The 24,346-nt window shown below is 37.9% G+C and overlaps 1 protein-coding gene across 1 annotated transcript; it reads right to left on the reverse strand.

The window, feature by feature from the left end:
- Positions 1 to 23,258: 23,258 nt before the first annotated feature.
- LOC149148690 (putative sucrose-phosphate synthase 2) lies at positions 23,259 to 23,810 on the reverse strand. Its single transcript, XM_089442252.1, has one exon. The coding sequence runs from the start codon at positions 23,808 to 23,810 to the stop codon at positions 23,259 to 23,261; it is 552 nt and encodes a 183-aa protein (XP_089298378.1).
- Positions 23,811 to 24,346: the final 536 nt, after the last annotated feature.

A 24,346-nucleotide genomic window follows, 5' to 3' on the forward strand; every position in this document is an offset into this window, starting at 1 on the left:
CTTGAGTTCTTCAGGCCACTGTATACTACATACAATAGTCACTATTCACAACTTCGTTTGTGAGCAATGCTCAACCTTATAGATCTTCCCACATGTCATCAAACTACTAATCCGAAGGCATCCAAAATGTTAGTTTTTGTAGCATCGAATGTGTTCTAGCCTTGAAATTTTGTGGAGAAACTAGAATACATGAGATCTCCAAAACCTAGAAATCGTTTCCAGAAATTCCATGTAGAATGACTTAATTAGATTATTAACCAGTTTTTAAATATTTCATAAGTCTAAACTTATAGAATATGGTTAATTAATCAATATTAATTAAGTCAAGGTGTGAATTATCTAGAAACTCACATGAATAGACTCCAAGATGATTGTAGCCATCGATTAAGTTTTAATTTTGGTTGTCGGTGCTCCAACAGAGGATTATAAGAGAAGGTCCATGTGATTATGGAGAAGACACTTGAAAGGTTCGATTTCATGATCGTATCGATATCCTGAGTAGCAACAATTAGTTGCTGGAGAGAGAGAGCTAGTGAGATCGAATCAGTGAGAGAGGGGCAGAGATAGTGAAGCTGAAGGAAGGTTTCCAGATCTGATCAGTGCATTTGCATAGAGGCAAGAGAGCCACGAAGAGGATTACGCTGTGGCAGCGCAATAGCCTCTAGAGGTAAAGCCGATTTGCAGGGAGAGATTGGCATTTTCAATTCCAAAGTCCGTGAAGGAGTCCCATAGTGCCATAGAAGGGTATTTCTGGTCAACAGAAGGAAAAATGATTTCATTAGAGTCCAGTCTAAGGCTAGACATCCAACTGGCTACGCAGAGGCTGACGCAATGGCTCAGAGGGCCAAAATTCTGAAGGCAAGTTATGTTGGAAGATTTCCTATGGGGTGATGAAAGCTCCTCTCCAAATTTAAACCATAGGTATATAGATTTTGTATGGGTGTTAATGTGTGGATAATTTTGCCCCACAAGGATGGCTTTGATTGGGGCCCTAGACATCATCTAAGGAGAAACACCATTATCATCCCAAGGCATATGAGTGGTTTTGGTTGGTGCAGTAATAAACCCAACATGACTTCCTAAGAATAGTAAATCCTCCTTACTACTGCTACGTTGTGATCCAGGAAACAAGATCTGGGTTTTTATTGCTTTTTGGAGGGAAAGAATTCCTGCACTCAAGGAGTTTTCCTCCTATCCACTTGTACAAACAATAGGCTTGAGTAGCATAATAGGGTTAGAAGAAAATCATAGGAAAACATGTGAGTAATACGAGAGGTTTAGATTCCAAGCATTTTTTGTAACTTTGTCATGTACAAAGTTACAAACAACATGTTTGTTAATCGAAGTGATATTGATTTCAGCTCTTAGTTTATCTTTCTTCTAAGGTTTTTAAGTTTCCTTGTGTTAAGTTGGCCCATTGACCTATGTGGTCAATATCCCTCTTGTATCATTTATGTTCACAGATTTGTTTATGAGCAATTTTTTCTTACAGCTTATCTTAACATTTGTTGATGATAGTTGTAGCACTCTTACATTAGTTATATAGAATTTTTACTTTGAATTTAGTTCATTTCCATTAATATTTTTAATTTTTTGTTCATTATGTGTTATTCATTGTTACTTACAATCTACTCTATTTTGCAATTACACTCTACTCTATTTTGCAACTACAAGAAACACTACAACCTTGCATTTTGGTAGATTAACCCTACCACAAGTTGTTTTAATGCATTAGATATGTGCACTTTCCAATTTTCCAACTTCTCATTAGCATCATTGCCATCCAATATCACATTTAGCATATTCACCTTCACATTAGACTGTTTCTTGTAGAAAAATAAGGACACCTGTAGCAGTTTGCAACCCGACTTCTAAGCTTGCCCTAATTCACATGAAATACATGATAATCCATGATTCAATGATTTGGGAAACTTTTGAACATACAGATAAACAGTGATCTGTGTGCTTTGAGGATCGGAAGCACACATTATCTCCAATATGGTCGGGGAGTATCCTGTAGCATTAACAGGTGAGGCGCACCTATCAACAACCCTTTCAGATGACCAAGACAGTTTTATAAGCTCTGCATTTACTACCATTTTTTTTTGTGAGGCCGATCTTCCATAGCTTTTGCCTAAAACAGGTATGTGTTTAGGCTTTCTGTTTTTTTTATTAAAAAATAGGTCTTTGAATAAATTATTATCATATCCTATTGCATGTTCAGATTATTGGGGCTACCTTTAGATTCTATCCTTTTTATTGTACAGACTTTAAACACATATCCAACCCATTTCCTTGTAAGCTCTACTAAGCATAGGATTATAATACATTGCATTTTCTTGGATCGGATTCTAGCTTAGTTATTTCCTCTGATTTTGGGCATATGCAAAGTTAAGTGCATTTTAATGGAATTTGATTGCTTGTTTCTTTGTGTTAAGATATTTGCAAATTTCCTTGCTAACACTCTGACATCAATGTAAGTTCATCCATATGGCACCAATAGGGTTCTCATCAAACTGAGTCGAACATGGTCAACCCTTGACCCAATATAGCTCCCAAAAACAATGATAACTACTTGTTGCACTAGCTGTAACTACTTTACGAGAGATGGTGTCAACATTCAATCCTCTTCCTTCACATAGTTACCAATCCATGACTTCGAGGTGCAGCTCCACCATTGTCATGCTTTCAAGTCAATACCTTTGCTACTAGCTATGACCTGTGGTCTAGCCTAGCAGCAAGTCTGGCCTCTGATCTTCAGTCAACAAATAATATCAATGCAGTAGTATAAGTCATAGAAGGACTTGACTCAATCTGAGTGTACTGATTTGAACTTTGGTCTAGGACAGATTTCATTAATATAATATGACTGTAGGTTACCAACCTTATAAACAGTCCTCAGGAATAGTTTCAATCACAATGCTGTCAACATCATGTTGCCACTAAAATTCTAAGACGTGCTAGGTCTCCTTACTTGAACAACACCTGAAACACATCCTTTAGGACTGTGCATTGAGTCTCTTTCTTATTGTGGATTAGGGGTTCATTTAGGCTCCCTTTGATTGCGTCTTAGCTGTGAATAGAAGACTACAACTAGGGATCTTTTAGAGCTTCCTTTGACAGTGTATGGAAGCCTCCTCACTGTGATGAAGAACCTTCTTTTGGGGCAATGAAGGAGCCTCTCTTCACTGTGATTTAATCCCTATGAGTGCACCTTTTCTAGGCCCCAAAATTGTCCCTCAACATTGTCTTCATGTGGATTTGTTAGAGGTTTGTTGTCTACATTTCCTATTAAAAATCTAGTGCATGAATGATTGTCCACATGTTCATGGAGAAGAGAACATATTTGCATTTGATGTGGTCCAGAGAGAAATTTTTTATTTGGTCAAGCCTGTATTCTTCATCAATGATTTTCTTGACATTGTTTTCATTCTCAGCACTATAGTTGTATATGTCATTCAGGGTTTAATTATAGGTTTAATCAATCTTCTGGGACTATCCAACTTTGTTATTGTCAACAATAGATCTATCTATAGGTGGAAATGGATTTGTATGACTTAAAGCTTCAATAATTGTGTGTTTATAACATACCCTTGGTCTGTCTACCAAGGAATATCCATCACGTATGTCAATAACTTTGTCTTCCAGATGAGTATTGATAGTAAAAGGATGAGACTTCCTTATCCCATTTGACTTGAGCAATAAATTCAGATCGTAGGCATAAAAAATAGCAGGACTGTCGGATTCCATGATATAGGATGCTTTAGGATTTAACTATAAAATCTTTTAGGATTGAACAAGAAAATCTTCCCACAATCATTTAGGGAGTGCTAACCAAATCCATTTGAGTAGCAAATTTCGTTTAAAGCAGTCAAGGTAGTGATTGTACCGTGATTCAAATAGTTGAAAGACATTTATTTATCATAAGATGTGAATGGAAATGCCTTAGAAGTCACTGAAATAATACTAGTTTTCATGCTATCATAAAGGTGAATCCAATTTACCTCATTAGCCGAGAAAATAATTTTTCTTCTGACAACTAAGTTGAGCCATCTTCACCCAAGCTTCTAAGGGCACAGTCTATGGATTCCTATCATAGATAATTCTAGGTGCCCATGCAGTAGTTGCATGAATAGTTAAAGAATTCCTCTTCCTCTTTGATCTGCTCCCTATTGACAGTCCATGAAACAACGATGCTGATCATTTAATTGCTGCAAGGTGGAAGAAACAAAACACCAAATGCAGGTAGTGGAATTACTTCCTTGCCATTCTCATTTATTTCTTGGAGGCCTTTGATAGATGACATGGTTCCTTTATTGAGACTACCAAATGCAGACGAGGTAGACTCTTCTTGACATCATTAACAACATGTGCTATCTATTTTCTAGACTGTAAGTTATCATAGACATTCTCCTATCTCCCCTCTACCTCTTGGCAAAAAGGTTTTCTTGCTTCTCATAAGGAGACATACACATATAACTAGATAGACAGATAGTTCGAACAGAAACTGCCTTAATGTATTTTGTAAAGTTTAAAGTGAGTTTTCGCATATCCAGCCTTTATTTTTTACTAGAGATGCATGAAGAATTATATAAACACAATGCAATGTTTTGGGAAGTCCATTGAAATCTGGAACATTGCTATGGAAGCCAAGTTAAGCATTCATTTTAGATCTTGCATGCACATTTTAGGGATTGTTGTAGTAGTGACATAAAAATAGACTAGGTCAATTATATCATATATGTCAAAGATAGTTTAACTCAAAACACCAAGGTCTCCTTACTTGAACAACACCTAAAACACATCCTTTATGACTGTGTGTTGAGTCTCTTTCTTATTGTGGATTAGGGTTCATTTAGGCTCCCTTTGGTTGCGTCTTAGTTGTGAATAGAAGACTGCAACTAGGGCTCTTTTGGAGCTTCCTTTGATAGTGTATGGAAGCCTCCTTGCTGTGATGAAGAACCTTCTTTTGGGACAGCGAAGGAGCCTCTCTTCACTATGATTTAATCCCTATGAGTGGACCTTTTCTAGGCCCCAAAATTGTCCCTCAACATTGACTTCATGTGGATTTGTTAGAGGTTTGTTGTCTACATTTCCTTTTAGAAATCTAGTGCATGAATGATTGTCCACATGTTCATGGAGAAGAGAACATATTTGCATTTGATGTGGTCCAGAGAGAAATTTTTTTTTTGGTCAAGCCTGTATTCTTCATCAATGATTTTCTTGACATTGTTTTCATTCTCAACACTGTAATTGTATATGTCATTAAGGGTTTCATTACAGGTTTAATCAATCTTCTGGGGCTGTCCAACTTTGTTATTGTCAACAATAGAGCTATCTATAGGTGGAAATGGATTTGCATGACTTAAACCTTCAATAATTGTGTGTTTATAACATACCCTTTGTTTGTATACCAAGCAATATTCATCACATATGTCAATAGCTTTGTCTTCCAGATGAGTATTGACAGTAAAAGGATGAGACTTCCTTATCCGAACAAGCATGAGGAATAAATTCAGATTGTAGGCATAAAAAATAGCAGGACTGTCGGATTCCATGATATAGGATCTTTTAGGATTGAAGTATAAAATCTTTTAGGATTGAAATAGCAAATCTTCCCACAATCGTATTTATGGAGTGCTAACCAAATCCATTTGAGTAGTGAATTTCCTTTAAAGCAGTCAAGGTAGTGATTGTACCGTGATTTAAATAGTTGAAATACATTTATTTATCATAAGATGTGAATGGAAATGCCTTAGAAATCACAGAAATAATACTAGTATCCATGCTATCATAAAGGTGAATCCAATTTATACTCAATGATTTGATTGTTTCCTTTTTCGTCATGGATAACCTCACTACCTTGTGTCAATTAAGAAGTTCACTCATCAGATAAAGAACTTGAAGATTTTGACCAACCTAAGTTAAATGCAAGACAAGATAGGTGGCTAAGTAAACTTAGCAAGGGACGAAATGAACTGCTGCGCGTGCGTGCCCATGGCCTAGCCTCTGCCTCTCGCGTTGCCTCCTAGAACTGCCATGCCTAGAAGCCTATTGCTGCTGGGCTCCCTCCTTTCCTTCTAGTTTCTACCTTTGGCTCATTCTTATCGGGCTGATCTCTGCTCTCTGCCATCGGGCTAGGCAGCCTCCTATTGCTGAGCTTCCCTCTGTCCAATGCCTCTCCTGTCTGAGGATGGCTACCTTCTTTGAATAAAGAATCCAATCATGAAGCAGCTTTTGCCTCCCTAATAGCAGATCATGGAGCTCTAAAACCCAAGCCAATGGAAAGTAAATTTGTCAAAAAGCTAGATGACATCCCTGAGATATCCTTACCCCCAACTCTCCCTCAAAAAACAACCATTTCTCTGGCTGAAAGGGGGTTGGTTGGGCAGTTTACAAGTATATGGACCTCCCCTACAGTAGTCCAAAAATGGGTGGAGAGAAACTAGAGCGCCAACATACAAGGAAAAATTGCCATCAGGTTTTGTGGAAGGGGATACTATACATTTTTATTCGAATCTAAAGAAGATAGGAACCTCATTTTCAGGAATGGAGAATACTTCATGGACTTGTGAGGCATGTTTCTGAATAGATGTATATGGAAATTGACCTTGAGATGGGCATTCCAAGCGCAGTCTCGGTCTGGGTTAGGCTATCGCATCTTCCTCTCCACTGTTGGGGCGATGAGTTAGTCAAAGCTATAGGGAACGCGGTTGGCAAGTATATTGATAGATGCGAAGAAAAGGAAAACATGCATGCTTGTGCTAGGATCTACGTGGAAGTAGATTTGGGAAAAGTGTTTCTGGAGGTAATAAAACTCAAGGTGGATCAATGGACGCACATCCAACAGCTGGACTATGAGTAGATTCCCTTCAAATACAAGTTATGTCATGAGTATGGTCACTTTGCAGATAGGTTTGGCAAAATAAAGGATGTAGAGACGGTTGAGAATGCAAAAGCCCAAGAAAGCAATTGGGAACAAGTGAAAAGGAAGAAAACTAGTAATAAACAAGCTACTCAGAACCTCAATCAAGCTCATGGAAATACTGCTACTTCCTCTAACCCCCCCATAAAATCATCTCCTTTAGTTGAACCGTCATCTAATCCCTTCAAACTCCTAGATGAAGATCCCCCATCCCCTCGTTCCCCTCCCCAACCCAATGCTATGGTCAGTATCTCATCCCCACCCCTCAGTTTCTTGCCTCGCCCCCCTTTCCATTGATAGAATCCTCACTATAAATAAAGTCAAAGAAAAAAACAATGCTCTAGAACAGCCAAAAATATTTGGGAGGAAATCTAACAAGGAACTTAGAGATGAGGTCGCAGCAAAGGATATGGCTATTAGCACCCAACAACCAATGGACACCTTCCTCGGCTAACAGAAAGGAAGCGGGGAGAAAACGTAGCGAAAGGACAAGGTTGGGAACCACCACAAACCAAGTAAATAATGATCTTGGTCTTGTGGAACAGCAGGGGGTTGGGTTCTGCTTTAAAACTCAATGCAACAAGAGATCTAATAAAGAAAGGACAACTGGATATATTAATGATCCAAGAGACCAAAAACAGCAACCAAGAGTTTCAAAATTTGATAGCAACACAAAAAAATTATGAAGGAATAGCCATAGACTCCAACGGCGCCTCAGGAGGCATTGGAATGTTGTGTAATAAATGGAACTAGAAAATTATGAGCCAAAAGCGCAACAGCAGTTGGGTCAAGACAGATTTAACAAAGAAGAACACAAACATCAAATATACTGTTATAAACATCTACTCACCAAATCACTATAGAGACAAAGCTTTATGCTAGGAGTCACTAAAAGACGAGGTACAAGATGTTCAGATAGATAATTTAGTCATGGGAGGTGATCTAAATCTGATATGGAATATAGAGGAAAAGTTGGGAGGTAGATACTTTGGTGATCTATCAAGAGCAGCCTTGGAGGATATTATTGTTGAGCATAAGTTTCTTGATATCCCTCCTAGCAATGGGAAATTCACATGGTGCAACAAAAGAATGGGTGTTCACAGCATAAAGGAAAGGCTTGACAGAATTTTGATTCAGGAGGATATAGTAGCAAGTTTTTCGTCCATCAAGAGCAAAATCGTGCATGCTTCGGCATCCGATCATAAGACAGTTGTGCTTATCCTGGACAAGTGGAAAATCAGGGCACGATTCCATTCAAATATAGCAAAATTTGGGACAGCAAGGAAAGCTTTAGGAACATAATAAAAGAAAGGTAGGACGCAGAGGCGTTGGGCTCCCCACAGTATGTTTGGGAAAACAAGCTTAAAAATGTGAGAGAAAAAATAAAAATATGGGCCAGAGAAGAAGCTCTTAGGGACAAGAACAAAAAAACAGAGTTGCAAGAGAAGCTGGAAAAGTGGAACAAAGAAAAAGAAAGTCAGCAAGCTACTGAACAAGACAAAGCCCATGAAACAGAAATGTTTTTGGCCCTCTACAAGCAAAATAGACATGAAGAGGAGGAACTCAAGCAAAAGTCCAGATGTCTTTGGATCCAAGAAGGGGACAAGAACATTACTTTTTTCCACAACAACCTCAAGATTTGACGAGTGGGCAATCAAATTAACAAAATCCAAATGGAAGGACAAGAAATAAAGGGAAGAGAAGAAATAAAAGAGGTAGCGTATAACTATTTCAAAAACCTCCTCATAGCTGGGGAGCAGCAAGTGGACAGTGCTGATTTTCTTCAGCAAATTAGCAGCAAAGTTAGTGAATAGCAAAATAGTGAGCTTGAGAAGGAGGTAACAGTGGAGGAAATAAGGGAGGCTATTTGGAGTATGCACCCAGAAAAAGCTCCAGGCCCCGATGGATTCACCATTGCTTTCTACAAGAGCCATTGGGAGAGAATAAAAAAAGATTTGGTTTGTATGATTAAGAATGTCTTCAAGAAACACAAAGTGGGGGAAAACAACAAAACTTCCCACTTGGCCTTCATTCCCAAAGAGCCTAATCCTATCTCCTTTGATAGATTCAGGCCAATTTCTCTATGAAACTCCTCATATAAAATCATCACTAAGATTTTGGCAAACCGATTAAAAAAAATCCTGCCTTGTATCATTTCGGAAAACGAAGGGAGCTTCGTCCCAAAAAGGCAAATAACTGACAATGTGATCCTCATACAAGAAGCCATTCATAGTAACATCTAAAACAATGAAAGAGATATGGCCATAAAGTTGGATATGGCTTATGCTTTTGATTGTGTTTGCCATCGCTTTCTTGTCGCAGCTCTTTAAAAGTTTGGTATCTCCCCAAAGTTTATTAGCATCATTGAAGCGTTCATATTCAATCCATGGATTGCAACTTTAATTAATGGAAGGGCCAGCAGATATTTTTGTGGCACTAGAGGTTTGAGACAGGGATGCTCACTCTCCCCTTTTCTTTAAATCATTATGGTAGAAACGCTTAGTATATAGCTGGAGAACCAGAGAATCAAAAAGCAAATCATTGGTATCAGAATTGCTCGAGGGGTTAAAGAAATTAACCACTCTCTCTTCGCTGATGATACTCTCTTGATTTGGGGTGCCTCTATTATTATAGCTAGAAGGTTCAAAAATATGTTAGATGACTTCTTAGCTACCTCTGGAGGTCTTTTGAACAATAAAAAATGAAGAATATACACCTGGAATGTGCCAAACAATATCATGCAAAGGATCTGCCAAATCTTGGAAATTCTAGTTCAGCATAAATGGAGTCATTTCATATATTTGTGGTTACCATTGGCCGAAGAGGGGATTAAGACAGAGACCTGGAATAAAGAAATCGAGAAAGTGAGAGGGAAAATCCAAAGCTGGGGAATGATGTAGTTAAACTTGGCTTGTAGAACCATCTTAATCAAAGCTCTCCTTTCGGCTTTGCAAATTTATCAGTTTGCTTTAACTTTGGCTCCAACTAGCATTCACAAGAAAATGGAGCTTATAATCAGAGGCTTCCTTTGGTGGGGTGGGAGGCAGGACTCCAAAAAGTTTAGTTTGGTTCTGTGGGATCAAGTGACTCTTCCCTTTGAATTTGGAGGCATCTCCATCCGCCTCCCAAACTTAACAAACAAGGCTATTGGTATCAAGCTATTCTGGTGCATGCTAAACGAGTAGGATCAGTGGTGGGGAGATTCCTTAGCCAGGAAATATCTCAACGGGCAGAGGTCCTCACTGATAAATGAGCTGATTCCGGAGCGTCCTTGTACCCAAATCCGGAGGCTTATTAAGAAAACCATTCCTCACATTAAAGATCAATTCTCAAGAAATCTTGGAAACGGAGAAAACACTTCCATTTGGAATGACAGAATTATGGGGATAGCTCCTTTAAAAGGAAACCACAATTTGAGAGATCTCCAAGTCTGGCTGGAGGAGAAGGGTATATCTTCCTTATTCTCCATCTTGGAGTGGGATGAAAATAGATGGATTGCTTGGAAAAAGCCCCCTCTACCAAATCGTCTTTCTGATGAGTGGGAAGAGTTGAAGGCTCTGCTCTGTGGCTTAGCTCCGATAAATAAAAAGAGTAGAGACAGTTATATTTGGGATCCTAGTGGAGGAATTTACACTGTCAAATCTGGATACAACATCCTCTGAGACCATAGCAACTACGATAATTGGAGCCTTTGGCTAGCTGTGTGGAGGAATGCTTGCCTTCTTAAAATCAACTTTTTCATTTGGACCCTGCTGACAGGGAGGATTCTTATAGCTGAGAATTTGAGGAAAAAAGGCATCCATGGGCCTTCTATGTGTGTTCTTTGCCAAGAAGAAGAAGAGAGCACCCAACACCTCTTTTTGAACTGTGCTATAGCTAGACAGTGTTGGAAGCAAATTATCAGCCCCCTTGATTTGAATATTGACTCAATTGAGCAGCTGTCTCCTTTACATAAGAACTAGACTCATAGCTACCCTTATGCCAAGAAAAATAAGGCTACCATCATGAGTGTCTGGAAGTGTCTCCCCTCCACTCTTTGCTGGCACATCTGGTTGGCAAGAAACAAGTGCATCTTCAAGGGCAAAAACTTAGCTCAGATTCTATTTTAGCCAAAACTTGGGCCCAAATTGCGGAAATGATCAGCTCTAAAGGTGTGCCACCCATGGATCAAACCAGCTGGATATAAGTAGAAAAGGATTGGTACAACAAAATTCCCATGGATGGCCCAGTTAGGAATCATATATCAAAGACGGTTAGAAACAACCATAAAAATTGGAAGCTTGGCGGAAATGATAGCGAAATAGAGGGATGGATCAAAAATCAAAGAAGCTACATCCTCTTCTTTGATGGAGCCACAAAGAACAACTGTGGAAGAGCTGGGGTAGGTGGGCTTATCCTGGATCAACAAGATGAAACAGTTTCCACGTTTGAATGGGGGATGGGGACTCTATCAAATAACAGGGCTGAGGCTTATGGTTTGCTTATGGGCACTAGCAACCTCACAAAGCTTTAGGCGAAGGATCCAATCATTATTGGAGATTCTACTATTATAATCACTGCAATGGAAGCTGGAAGAGATTTCAAAAATCAAGCCCTGAATGAAATTAATCAAAGAATTAATGATAATGTTAATCTCCTTGGAAAAGTTGTCTGCAAACATGTGTTAAGAGCTCATAATCAAGTTGTAGATGCCTTCGCCAACAAGGCGGTGGACAAAGGGGTAGGGACAACCGGAGAAAAACATGATGTCTATGACAAGCCAATACCATAATTAGCCCTCAAGGGTGATCTGGCCCATCATACAAGACCTGGGAAATTACAACATCCTTTTTTAAAAAAGGGTATACCAGTACAATGCAATTCAAAAGGTGATCCTCCCTCATATGTCTGACACGAAAAACACAGAAAATCCGCCTGGAGTTGAGAGGAATATCTTCTGTGTTCCAAACTGTAGGCATTGTATCTTACTGCTGAATAATTCATGCCCTCAAGACAAGACAACAGTTGGTAAATGTCTCTTCAAGTCTAGGGGTTCTCATCTTGTCATGAATTGTCATGATATCATAGCCAGGATGGTTCACGAGGAGCTTCACATCAAGGATTATAAGAATCAGCTCAAGCCAAGGCTTCCACACTAGACGACTTATCTTGGTACTAGTAGTAGAAAATTTCTAGGTCGCAGTGCTTGCCTAAGGTGGTCTCTGGGGACTAACAACAGCCCCCTCTCTTCACTATGCGTGGGCAGAGGTAATTTGGTTCTATTGTTCTTATGGTTCTGTAAATTTTTGACTAACCTATCATTTTCTCTTGTGGTTTCGATTAGAATTGTGTACAAGGTGTCTCAAGTCTCTCCAGTTGTGCTTCATTTACCTGTGCTCAGTTCCTCTACCCACCCCCAAAATTTCTCTCAGCTTCCCCATCACTCCTCTTCCTCTACTCTCATCGGATCTATGGGCTCCAGAAGACACAATGCTCACTCCTATTGGTTGGCTCCTCTATGTGGTTTCATCCCTTCTCTCGTAAGCTTCTACACCCACAGGCAACAGCTTCAGCGTATCTCTAGTGATGGCCTGAACTCCAAGAATCTCTCGAGCAGTTATAGGCTCTTGAAACAGAGAGAAGTTTTCCCCACAACCGTGAGAAGTGTTGCCTCCCACCCAATCACGTATAGAAGTATTCAACACCAAAATATAAATAAGGATAAGGAGAGAGTCTCCTCTACCACCAATATGTCTGGCAATCCCTTGGAACAGATTGAGAATAATAATAGCTATGCACTCTGTCGGGAAAACTGCTTCATGATTTGGCATTTCATCAAAACTCTTAACGAGCTTAGGGCTGAAATGGGAAATGAAAACAAATCCAAGAAGAAAAAGTTTGAGACGCAGAAAGCTGAGATCAAAGGGCTCAAGGAGAAATCTCAACATCTTGAAGAGGTTGTGAGCTTCATAAAGACTCTGAATCAAAGTGAGCAAGGCGAAGCCTCGACCAAGCTCAGTAACAAGAAGGATAAGCCCCCAGAGGATTCGGTCAATTAGTTTTGGTGACCTATTTGTCAATTTTTATATGCTCTGTAAATTTTGTTTATTGTTAGGACAGTTTGTCCATCAATATAGTTACTATGTATTTCAATTTCTAAGAAGCAAGACCTATGATTTGGAGGATGGGAATGCACTCCGCTTTTGCGCCTCCCTCACCGATCTTCCCCTCTCTATATGTATTGGGACCTTGTCCCTCAACTGTTGTTTTATAATATAATAGTACCCGACCTTGTTAAAAAAAAAGGTGAATCCAGTTTACCTCATTGGCCGAGAAAATAATTGTTCTTCTGACAACTAAGTTGAGCCATCTTCACCCAAGCTTGTAAGGGCACAGTCTATGGAATCCTATCATAGCTAATTCTAGGTGCCCATGCAGTAGTTGCATGAATACTTAAAGAATTCCTCTTCCTCTTTGATCTGCTCCCTATTGACAATCCATGAAACAACAATGTTGATCATTTAATTGCTGCAAGGTGGAAGAAACAAAATACCAAAACTAGGTAGTGGAATTACTTCCTTGCCATTCTCATTTTTTTCTTGGAGGCCTTTGAGAGATGACATGGTTCCTTTATTGAGACTATTGAATGCAGAAGAGGTATACTCTTCTTGAGATCATTAACAACATGTGCTATCTATTTTCTAGACTATAAGTTATCATAGACATTCTCCTGTCTCCCCTCTACCTCCTAGCCAAAAGGTTTTCTTGCTTCTCATAAAGAGACATACACATATAACTAGATAGATAGATATTTCGAACAGAAACTACCTTAATGTATTTTGTAAAGTTTAAAGCGAGTTTTCCCATATCTAGCCTTTAGTTTTTACTAGAGATGCATGAAGCATTATATAAACGCAATGCAATGTTTTGGGAAGTCCATTCAAATGTGGAACATTGCTATGGAAGCCAAGTTAAGCATTGATTTTAGATCTTGCATTCACATTTCATGGATTGTTGTAGTAGTGACATAAAAATAGACTAGGTCAGTTATATCATACATGTCAACGATAGTTTAACTCAAAACACCTAGGCCTCATTACCTGAACAACACCTAAAACACATCCTTTAGGACTGTGTGTTGAGTCTCTTTCTTATTGTGGATTAGGGGTTCATTTAGGCTCCCTTTGATTGCATCTTAGCTGTGAATAGAAGACTGCAACTAGGGCTCTTTTGGAGCTTCCTTTGATAGTGTATGGAAGCCTCCTTGCTGTGATGAAGAACCTTCTTTTCGGATAGTGAAGGAGCCTCTCTTCACTGTGATTTAATCCCTATGAGTGCACCTTTTCCAGGCCCCAAAATTATCCCTCAACATTGACTTCATGTGGATTTGTTAGAGGTTTTTTGTCCACATTTCCTTTTAAAAATCTAGTGCATGAATGATTGTCCACATGTTCATGGAGAAGAGAACATATTTGAATTTGATGTGGTCCAGAGAGAAATTTTTTATTTGGTCAAGCCTGTATTCTTCATCAATGATTTTCTTGACATCATTTTCATTCTCAGCACTATAGTTGTATATGTCATCGAGGGTTTCATTACAGGTTTAATCAATCTTCTAGGGCTGTCCAACTTTGTTATTGTCAACAATAGAGCTATCTATAGGTGGAAATGGATTTGTATGACTTAAGCTTCAATAATTGTGTGTTTATAACATACCCTTTGTTTGTCTACCAAGGAATATCCATCACATATGTCAATAACTTTGTCCTTCAGATGAGTATTCACAGTAAAAGGATGAGACTTCCCTATCCCATTTGGCTTGAGGAATAAATTCAGATCGTAGGCATAAAAAATAGCAAGAATGTCGGATTCCATGATATAGGATCTTTTAGGATTGAACTATAAAATTAATTGTTTCTTCACTCATATAATCATAATGGTCACATTTTTGCTTTGCTGGCTTTGAAAAGGTATATTGACCTCAAACTCTAGGAAACCATGATTACTTCCCTTTATTTCTTACATGATCATGATCAACATCAAATTGCAACAAAGGGGTTACATTACTCCAACTCAAACTCATAATGAAATGTTGAGATGCCAAGTGTATTATCATGAAAGTCTACAGCTCCCTTACTTTCAGTGTCTGTGAAAATAGGATTAGTTTATTGAACTGTATTTCTTTGACCTCAAAAGTGTATTCAGGATTTAAATTATCACAAAGGAAAGCATGACCTTCATCATCCTTTTCATATGGTTGATCTCTGCCTAGAACTACATATAGGTTGTATCAATGGTGGAAACATTCAAAAAATCTTCATTTCCTCTGTTTATCACTTTGTCATGTAGGAAAACAGAGTACAGGAATATGGGTTAGTCTGACTCGTAATTGTAAAGTTGCTGAGTTTCAATTGTGATTATGTGATCTTGAAAGGTTTTGAGAGTATATAAACTCTTCTCAATGTATGTCCTTTCCTTGCAAGACTTGGAGATGGGGATATAGATTCTTCTTATTGGAATGTAGAGGTTGTTTGACTTTGTATAGTTGCTTATTATCTAATCATATGAAGAAAAAATAGAGTTACAAGAATACAAGTTTAAATGCTAGGCCTTCTTCTAATTATGTTTTGGAGAACACATCTCACCTGATCGTTCTAAACAACAAAACACAATAGCCAAACTCATTCCTATACCTCTTTAATTTTTCTCCTTTCCAATTAGGTTGAATGATCCTAAATTCAGTGGAAAAGTACCAGCCTTCTCTTCATGCAATCTCAAAACAACTTTGAGGGCCAACCGACCTTCATTGGATGAACGGAAAGGTATTAGCACATCTATTTAGGGTGAATCTTTATGTGAATTTGTGGCTTCTTCAGCACAAGTGTACAACACAGAGATGATTCGGTTTTGTGCTTGTGCTGAGGTGAGAAATGGCATTTTACGAACAATGCTGCTCAGTGTTCCTTGAACAGAGTTTATATTGTTATAATCCTTGTGAAATTCAGTACTAGTTTGGAGAATTGATGGCTATTTCATATTTGTACAGGTCATGCTCAGAGACTATTTTGCTTTGAAAAGAGTTGAATATCCATATACAGATTTATTGTATCCATTTCCATTGGAATCAATAAACCATTAAAAAGTTTTTTCACCGCCTTTCGAAGTAATAAATACCCTATTTATATTCATTTTTATCTCTAGTATATCAGCATTATTTATGGAGGAACAGAAAAAGGGATTGATGTAGTATGGTCAGATGTGTGCCAACATTTGGTTAATTATAATTTATCATTTATATTCCCAGAATGACAGTCTGTAACTTGGTAAAACCATGAAGTTGGATCTCTAAACTAATTAGGCTGGTGAATTGCGGTCTCTGAATTATTTTGTTGTCTTTGGAAGCAATTAGCAATCTATTTATTTCGATATTTATCTATATTATATGAACATCGTATATAGAAATAAAGAAAATAGGACCCGTCTAATATGTTCGTGGTAGTTTTCAGTTATAATTTAGTTTTTAGCATGGCACTACTATTCTGTTCAATTCAGTACAAGTTTGGAGAAGTGATGGCTTGGACTTCGATGATTGGATATGCTATGCCAATAGCAATTTGGAATGTTCTGTGATGATTAAGGCTAGATGTAAGAATTATTAATTAACCCTATTTCATGCCAAGAAAATCTTCCCACAATGATATTTAGGGAGGGCTAACCAAATCCATTTGAGTAGTGAGTTTCCTTTAAAGCAATCAAGGTAGTGATTTTACCGTGATTCAAATAGTTAAAAGACATTTATTTATCATAAGATGTGAATGGAAATGCCTTAGAAATCACTGAAATAATACTAGTATTCATGCTATCATAAAAGTGAATCCAATTTACCTCATTGGCCAAGAAAATAATTGTTCTTCTGACAACTAAGTTGAGCCATCTTCACCCAAGCTTCTAAGGGTACAGTCTATGAATTCCTATCATAGCTAATTCTAGGTGCCCATGTAGTAGTTGCATGAATAGTTAAAGAATTCCTCTTCCTCTTTGATCTGCTCCCTATTGACAATCCATGAAACAATGATGCTGATCATTTGAATTGCTGCAAGGTGGAAGAAACAAAATACCAAACCCAGGTAGTGGAATTACTTCCTTGCCATTCTCATTTTTTTGTTGGAGGTCTTTGAGAGATGACATGGTTCGTTTATTGAGACTACCAAATGCAAAAGAGGTAGACTCTTCTTGACATCATTAACAACATGTGCTATCTATTTTCTAGACTGTAAGTTATCATAGACATTCTCTTGTCTCCCCTCTACCTCCTAGCCAAAAGGTTTTCTTGCTTCTCATAAAGAAACATACATATATAACTAGATAGATAGATAGTTCGAATAGAAACTACATTAATGTATTTTGTAAAGTTTAAAGTGAGTTTTTCCATATCTAGCCTTTAGTTTTTACTAGAGATGCATGAAGCATTATATAAACACAATGAAATGTTTTGGGAAGTCCATTCAAATGTGGAACATTACTATGGAAGCCAAGTTAAGCATTGATTTTAGATCTTGCAGGCACATTTCATGGACTGTTGTAGTAGTGACATAAAAATAGACTAGGTCAGTTATATCATATATGTCAAAGATAGTTTAACTCAAAGAATGAAACTGCCATTTGAGCTATAAACCTTACTAAATGGTCCAAACCTGAAACTGTGACCCTTCCTTGCAAATTATATGTGCTACCAAGTAATCATAGTTAAATGGTTCTAGATTCAATATAAGAGTAATCTTATGGAGGAGCTACTGGGTTTGGAAAGTCACCACCAAACAAAGGCTAGTGGGTTAATCTCCTAAAAAAAGGTGTTAAAATAGTCTCCTGAGTTGTACATTTTGCATCAGGATATCCCCTAGACTGATATCTTTTTATGAGGAAGAAAAAACATGGAAAATTTTGGGTTAGGTAGGAATATAGCTTGTCAATTTGGTCTAGCTTGACTGATTAAAAGAGAAGGTTGTTAGGCTCTCTACCATTTCATGGATTGATATAGAGATGAGACAAAGGAGGCTCTCTCTTGAGAATATATGAAATACACCAATCTTACCTATGCATTCATAAGCAACATCTGACAAACACATTTGGCATTTAGCCTTTAGTTTTCACTAGAGATGCATGAAGCATTATATAAACACAATGCAATGTTTTGGGAAGTCCATTCAAATGTGGAACATTACTATGGAAGCCAAGTTAAGCATTGATTTTAGACCTTGCATGCACATTTCATGGATTGTTGTAGTAGTGACATAAAAATAGACTAGGTCAATTATATCATATATGTCAAAGATAGTTTAACTCAAAGAATGAAATTGCCATTTAAGCTATAAACCTTACTAAATGGTCCAAACCTGAAACTGTGACCCTTCCTTGCAAATTGTATGTGCTATCAATTAATCATAGTTAAATGGTTTTAGATTCAATATGAGAGTAATCTTATGGAGGAGCTATTGGGTTTGGAAAGTCACCACAGAACAAATGCTAATGGGTTAATCTCCTAAAACAAGGTGTTAAAATAGTCTGTTGAGATGTACATTTTGCATCAGGATATTCCCTAGACTGATATCTTTTTATGAGGAAACAAAAATATGGAAAATTTTTGGTTAGGTAGGAATACAGCTTGCTAATTTGGTCTATCTTGAGTGATTAAAAGAGAAGGTCGTTAGGCTCTCAACCATTTCATGGATTGATATAGAAATGAGACAAAAGAGGCTCTCTCTTGAGACTTGACTAGGTTATTCATAACAGTTGTGGTGTTGGTGCCTTAACTTAGCCAGAAAATTCCAAAACTCTATTGATGAACAAAATTTATTACTAAATCTACCTCAGAGTATACCATAGTCACTGAATATGACATGCATGGTTTTACCAAGGAAGCCCTAAACTTTTAAACAATGAAACTTTACATTGGTATGGTCAACCTACATGCGGAGAAATGAAACTTTTTTTAATAAGATGCTAGCAAAGCCTGGACATTGCTGTGTGGGATTATTTCTTTGTACCTACCGATTGCACAATGACCTCAGTTGGTTGAGCCAGCAGGAATTGATTTCTTCAGGTGGATCTTCCTAGTAAAAATGTTCCTTTCCTTGTAAGACCTTCATAGGGGTTTATAGAATCTTGTCAATAGAATACATATTTGTCTGTATAGTTGTTTATTACATAATCATCTAAAGGAAAATTGATTACATGAATATGGGTTAGGTTGCCTCATAACTGTATAGTTGCTAAGGCTCAATTGTGATTATGTGATCATGGAATATTTTGAGAGTATATAAACTCTTCATGTATTATGATTTCTCTGGCAATGTTCTCAAGGCAACTGTTCCAAAAATAACAAAAAATATATTTTGTCAATAAACAGAGATTGTTTTCCTTTAGAAATAGAGTGAGATTGTCTTTACAATACCTTCTTTTATTTGTGGAATGTAGGGAGATCTTGAGAGTAATCTAGAATAGGAAAACTAGTTATTCAACTTGTGATAAAGGTGAGTAACTACTTGGACACTAACTTTTGAGCCTGCCACATTCTTCTAAGAACATTGGATCTAGAAATCTTGAAGGCTTTAACTACAATGATTATGTCATAGAAGTTGGAAGAACCAGAGATGTCATGGATGTGTAACTGTTAACATTATGAATATGATAGCACATGTGTCTTCAAGGTACATTACCAATCATAGTGCAAGCAACAAATTTTACCACCAATATAGTTCATCGATGTTAATTTAGGTATGTTCTATGCTTAGAGCAATTTATTTCAATTTTCATAGTTAGCTCAATATCTTTTCCAGATTGGCAATCACATCAACATTAAAGTAAACTGCAGATAGAACATAAACATAAATCGTAGAAGACAAGCCAAGGCAAGAGGACACAAGATGTGGTGCTAGCCAGTGACAAACCCCAATGTGGGGAAACCCTTGATCAATTCTTCTTATATGTTCTTCAATAGTTCAGCAGAGAGAGAGAGATAGTAGGTTTACAACAAAAGTCAACATTTTGACTTATCTAGATAACTGCATAGATCATCTCTAAGAAGATGATACATGAGATCAGTTGAAGACATGTTGCTTCAATTGATTCTCCAAGGTGACTCCTTCACCTATCATTGTGCTGCATTTCATCATCATGATGCACCTCACCATGCTGCACCATGATGCACCCATCATCATTATGCTGCATCTCATCATGCTTCATTAATCATGACTGTACCCATCACTGTACTACATTATGTCCCATTGCTACACCATGTTGCCATACTAACCTATGTTTTGGCTGCATCTTGCTTGCCTGTTGTCTCTAGCTTGCTTGTTGTCCTTAGCATGTTTGTTGTTGCATGCTAGCTGTCCCTTGCATGTGAGTTGTAACATTGTATGCTTGTTGTATTTGCTGCTAAGTACCATATAACTATCCCAATGTTAGTTAGTTGTCCCTCGCATGCTGCTCTCTCTTGAAGATAGATGCTCTGGCTGTTCCGGTAGTTCCTGACAGTTCCAACAGTTCCCAGTAGTTCCGGTAGTTCTAGCTGTTCTTGGTAGTTCTAGCAATTTCGACTGTTCCCAGCAGTCCCAGTAGTTCCAGCAATTTCAGTTGTTCCCGATAGTTCCTAGCAGTTCTGACAGTTTCGTCAATTTCGGCTATTCCCGGCAGTTTCGACAATTCCGGCTATTCCCGGCAGTTCTGACATTTCTAGCTTTTCCCGGTAGTTCCGACTTCTACTCTCTGTGTCAGCTTCCTCGTTGTTTCAACAGTTCTGGCTGTTCCCAACAGTTCTGACTATTCACGGTAGTTTCGGTAGTTCCAGATATTCCCGTCAATTTCGACAGTTCCGACTTTTCTGGCTATTCCCGACAGTTCTGGAAATTCTCGACAATTTCAGTAGTTCTGGCAATTCTAGCAGTTCGAAGAATTTTGGCTATTTCTAGCAGTTCTGGCAGTTCCTACCTTTCTGGCTTTTCCGACTTTTCCCAACAGTTCCAGTAATTCCATCTTTTGTCCTCTGCGTTAGCTTCCTGGCTGTTCCAGTAGTTCAAGCTGCTCGAGCGACAGTTTCGACTATGCTCGACAGTTCTGGCAATTCTAGCTATTCTCGGCTGTTTCGGCTATTCCGGCAATTCCGACAATTCCGACTATTCCTAGCAATTCTAGCTATTCTGGCTGTTCTCAACAGTTCCAACTATTCTCGAAAATTCCGACAATTCCAACAATTCTAGCTATTCCCGGTTGTTTTACCAATTCTAGTTGTTCACGACAGTTCTGACTATTCACGGCAGTTCCGGTAGTTCCAGCTATTCCTACCAGTTTCGACAGTTCTGACTTTTCTAGCTATTCCCAGAAGTTCTAGAAATTCCTGACAATTTCGGTAGTTCTGGGAGTTCCAGAAATTCCGACAATTCTGGCTATTTCCAGCAGTTTTGGCAGTTCCGACCTTTCTGGCTTTTTCGGCTTTTCCCAACAATTCTGGCAATTCCGGCTTTTCCCGGCAGTTTTGGCAGTTTCGGCTTCTGTCATCTGCGTCAACTTCCTGGTTGTTCCGGTAATTCCAGCTGTGGCAGTTCTGACTATTCTCGGCAGTTTCGACAATTTCGGCAATTCCAGCTATTCCGAACAGTTACAGATTTTTCGTCTATTCCCGGAAGTTCCAGCAGTTCCCAGTAGTTACAGCATTTGCCCTATGGATTAGGGTAGCATTATCCCTTAGGATCTCTCCTCCTACTAAAACCCAAAGACAAGTAGAAAGGAGGAGATCCCAAGTGTGTTAAAGTGACTTGAAGGCCACCTCTATTTATACTAAAACGTTGAGCACAAGTGGGGTTTATTTTGTTGCTGGCTGACATTGACAAATTGTCCCATAACACAAATATATTCATATCTCCATGAATGCTTATCAGAATCAGATGATCTTTAGATCAATCCTACACCTCTCGATGAGAGGGATCCAAGAAAAATATGTGCTCCTAGAAGTTTCGGCAGTTCTCGATAGTTCCAGTAGTTCTGACAATTCTAGTTGTTCCTGATAGTTCTGACAATTTTAGTTGTTCCCGGTAGTTCCAAAAATCCCAACTTCTGCCCTCTACATTAACTTTCCCACATGTTCCGGCAGTTCCTGGCAGTTGCGGCAATTTAGGCTATTCCCAGCAGTTCCAACCATACTGGCTATTCCCAGCAGTTTCAGCAATTCCAGCAGTTCCAACTTTTCCCAACAGTTCTGACAGTTCTAGCTTCTACCCTCTGTGTCAGCTTCCTGGCTATTTCGGCAGTTCCCACCAGTGATCAAATTTGAACATGTCAGAGCCCTTCAAAGGGCCTCTGGAACAACATAGAAGTAGGAAGAAATTTTTATTATTCAAAAAAATTTTAAAATTTGAATTTTTCCATTTAAAAAAAAATAGAATAATATTATAATTTTTTTTAAGAAGGGTTGTTAAGTTGTCAACCTCTCCAATTTATTTTTTTAATTTCATTTTTTTCTAAAATCTAGATTTTGGGAATTCCAAATTCCAAATTGTCAGTGCAATGTGGGTCTATCACAAATTACAATGGTTGAACTTGTGAATTTCCTTTCTCAACTAATGTTAAATCCCATTTTAGAAACAATAGTTTCCAAATTCGGAGTTGCTCCCATTTCAAAAGCAACAATTTCCTTTTGAATTGCTTTTTCTAATTGTAACTTGTGCATATGATGCAAGTTAGTGGTTGTGCCTACAGGCTACCCGTAAAGCAAGGCTTGACGACGATTGGAGAGGATCATAGATTCATCATTCAGCAGACGCCTATCAAGAAAGGTTTAAGCACGATTTATGCTTGGAGAAAAGCGCATTCGAGAGACTTCATAAGTTCATAGCATACTGGATTTCAGAGAACTTCACATTATGCTTCAATATATACATCTGGGTCATGTTGTTTATGCTATGTGAAGGAGTAAGACTGAATACAAATAGATCTATAAGTTACTCATTCTGCTTTGATATCTATATTTTTCACTTACGTCTAATAATATGCAATTCAAACATCAAGACAAAAATTAAAATTAATGCCTTAATAGCATGAATGAATCAAATAGTAATAAGAATACATTAAATTCCACTATCTCACCAATACAGTTTACAGCTCAATTGAGCTCTCATCATTAGAAACACCATCCAAATCAAAATCATAACCAAAGCACCTTAAACTAATCCCTTGTTAGGCCTAAGTCATTAAGTCCCAACTATTTAATATCCAATGAATAAAAAATTAATGAAATATATAAGTAGAATACGTCTTAATTCATAATGTCCTAACAACCTAAATTATAAAAGGAAAGAAGTCAAAGTCCTCCCAAGTTATCAGGATAAGCAGGAATTGCTGAATAGTAAAGTTCACTCCCACTGCTACAAATTAAAGCATTAAATTCAAGAGGCAATATATTGCCAGAGTTCAACATCCCCACAGTTTCATCAACTGTTAATGCAGTTGATAGTACATGACTAGAAAATCTTGTTGTTGTTGCATCAAAATTCACAGCTTTGATTATCTCCTGAATTAATTCCAACATATGGGGATATACATTGCCACTATAATCATAGCAATCCACAGCTATAAAAAAAATCTTCTTCTTATTTCTCAGTGTAGGATACTTGTTTGAGACAATCAGGTTATTCGTTAGAGGGCTTGGCTTAGGTTCAGTTTCTTCAATGTTAAAAGATAGCGACGCCCTTTTCATTTTATCCAAAATAAGTTTTGGGTCGCCCTTTGGTGCCAGAAGTTTGTCAACTTCAGTAGAATTATCCAAAGATCCATTGACAGAATATTTCTCGCCATCGACAGAAAGCCAAAGAGACATGTCCTTCAAGGAATCACCCATCGATTCCTCCCCCATAGTAGTATCCATTACAGTGACAGTCTACCACTGAGGATGCCTCATCCTGCATACAGTTACCCGAGACAAATATTTTCTGCAATGTTCAGGCCATGAGAAAAGGTGAATGTTTCTCAACCCATTACAACGACATTCATTCCATGGGTTTTTAGCTCTAGGAATACATTTTCTATGGCCTTATGATCATGGGGTTCGACTAATAGTCCATTGTTCAAAGTCTACAAAATTTTCAGAAACAAAGAATTTTTTAGAGCTTTGCTTTTTTTGCCACATGCTTAAACATCAGATTTGAAACTGAAAAAATTTCTTGGAAACTTAGTTTACCCATCAAAATTATTGCCAGAACCTAATTAACACAAGGTGGGAACTCATAATATTGGTGGAAACTCAAACTAATTATTTTTTGGATGTTCTTACACCAACCTCTGCTTAATATGACAGTAATTCAAGGAAAAATACAGAAAACATAACATTTGGTGAACATAAATGTTATGAACATAGTTGGCTTGTCACTTGTCAATTACAATGTGTATGAA

The sequence above is a fragment of the Pinus tabuliformis genome, chromosome 9 (assembly GCF_031772625.1).
Source record: "Pinus tabuliformis cultivar Carrire ecotype Pingquan chromosome 9, CPIR1, whole genome shotgun sequence".
NCBI lineage: Eukaryota > Viridiplantae > Streptophyta > Pinopsida > Pinales > Pinaceae > Pinus > Pinus tabuliformis.

Bases quoted from the DNA above. Each gene is read 5' to 3' on its own strand.
- LOC149148690 (XM_089442252.1), bottom strand. From the start codon at position 23,810: ATGGGGGAGGAATCGATGGGTGATTCCTTGAAGGACATGTCTCTTTGG.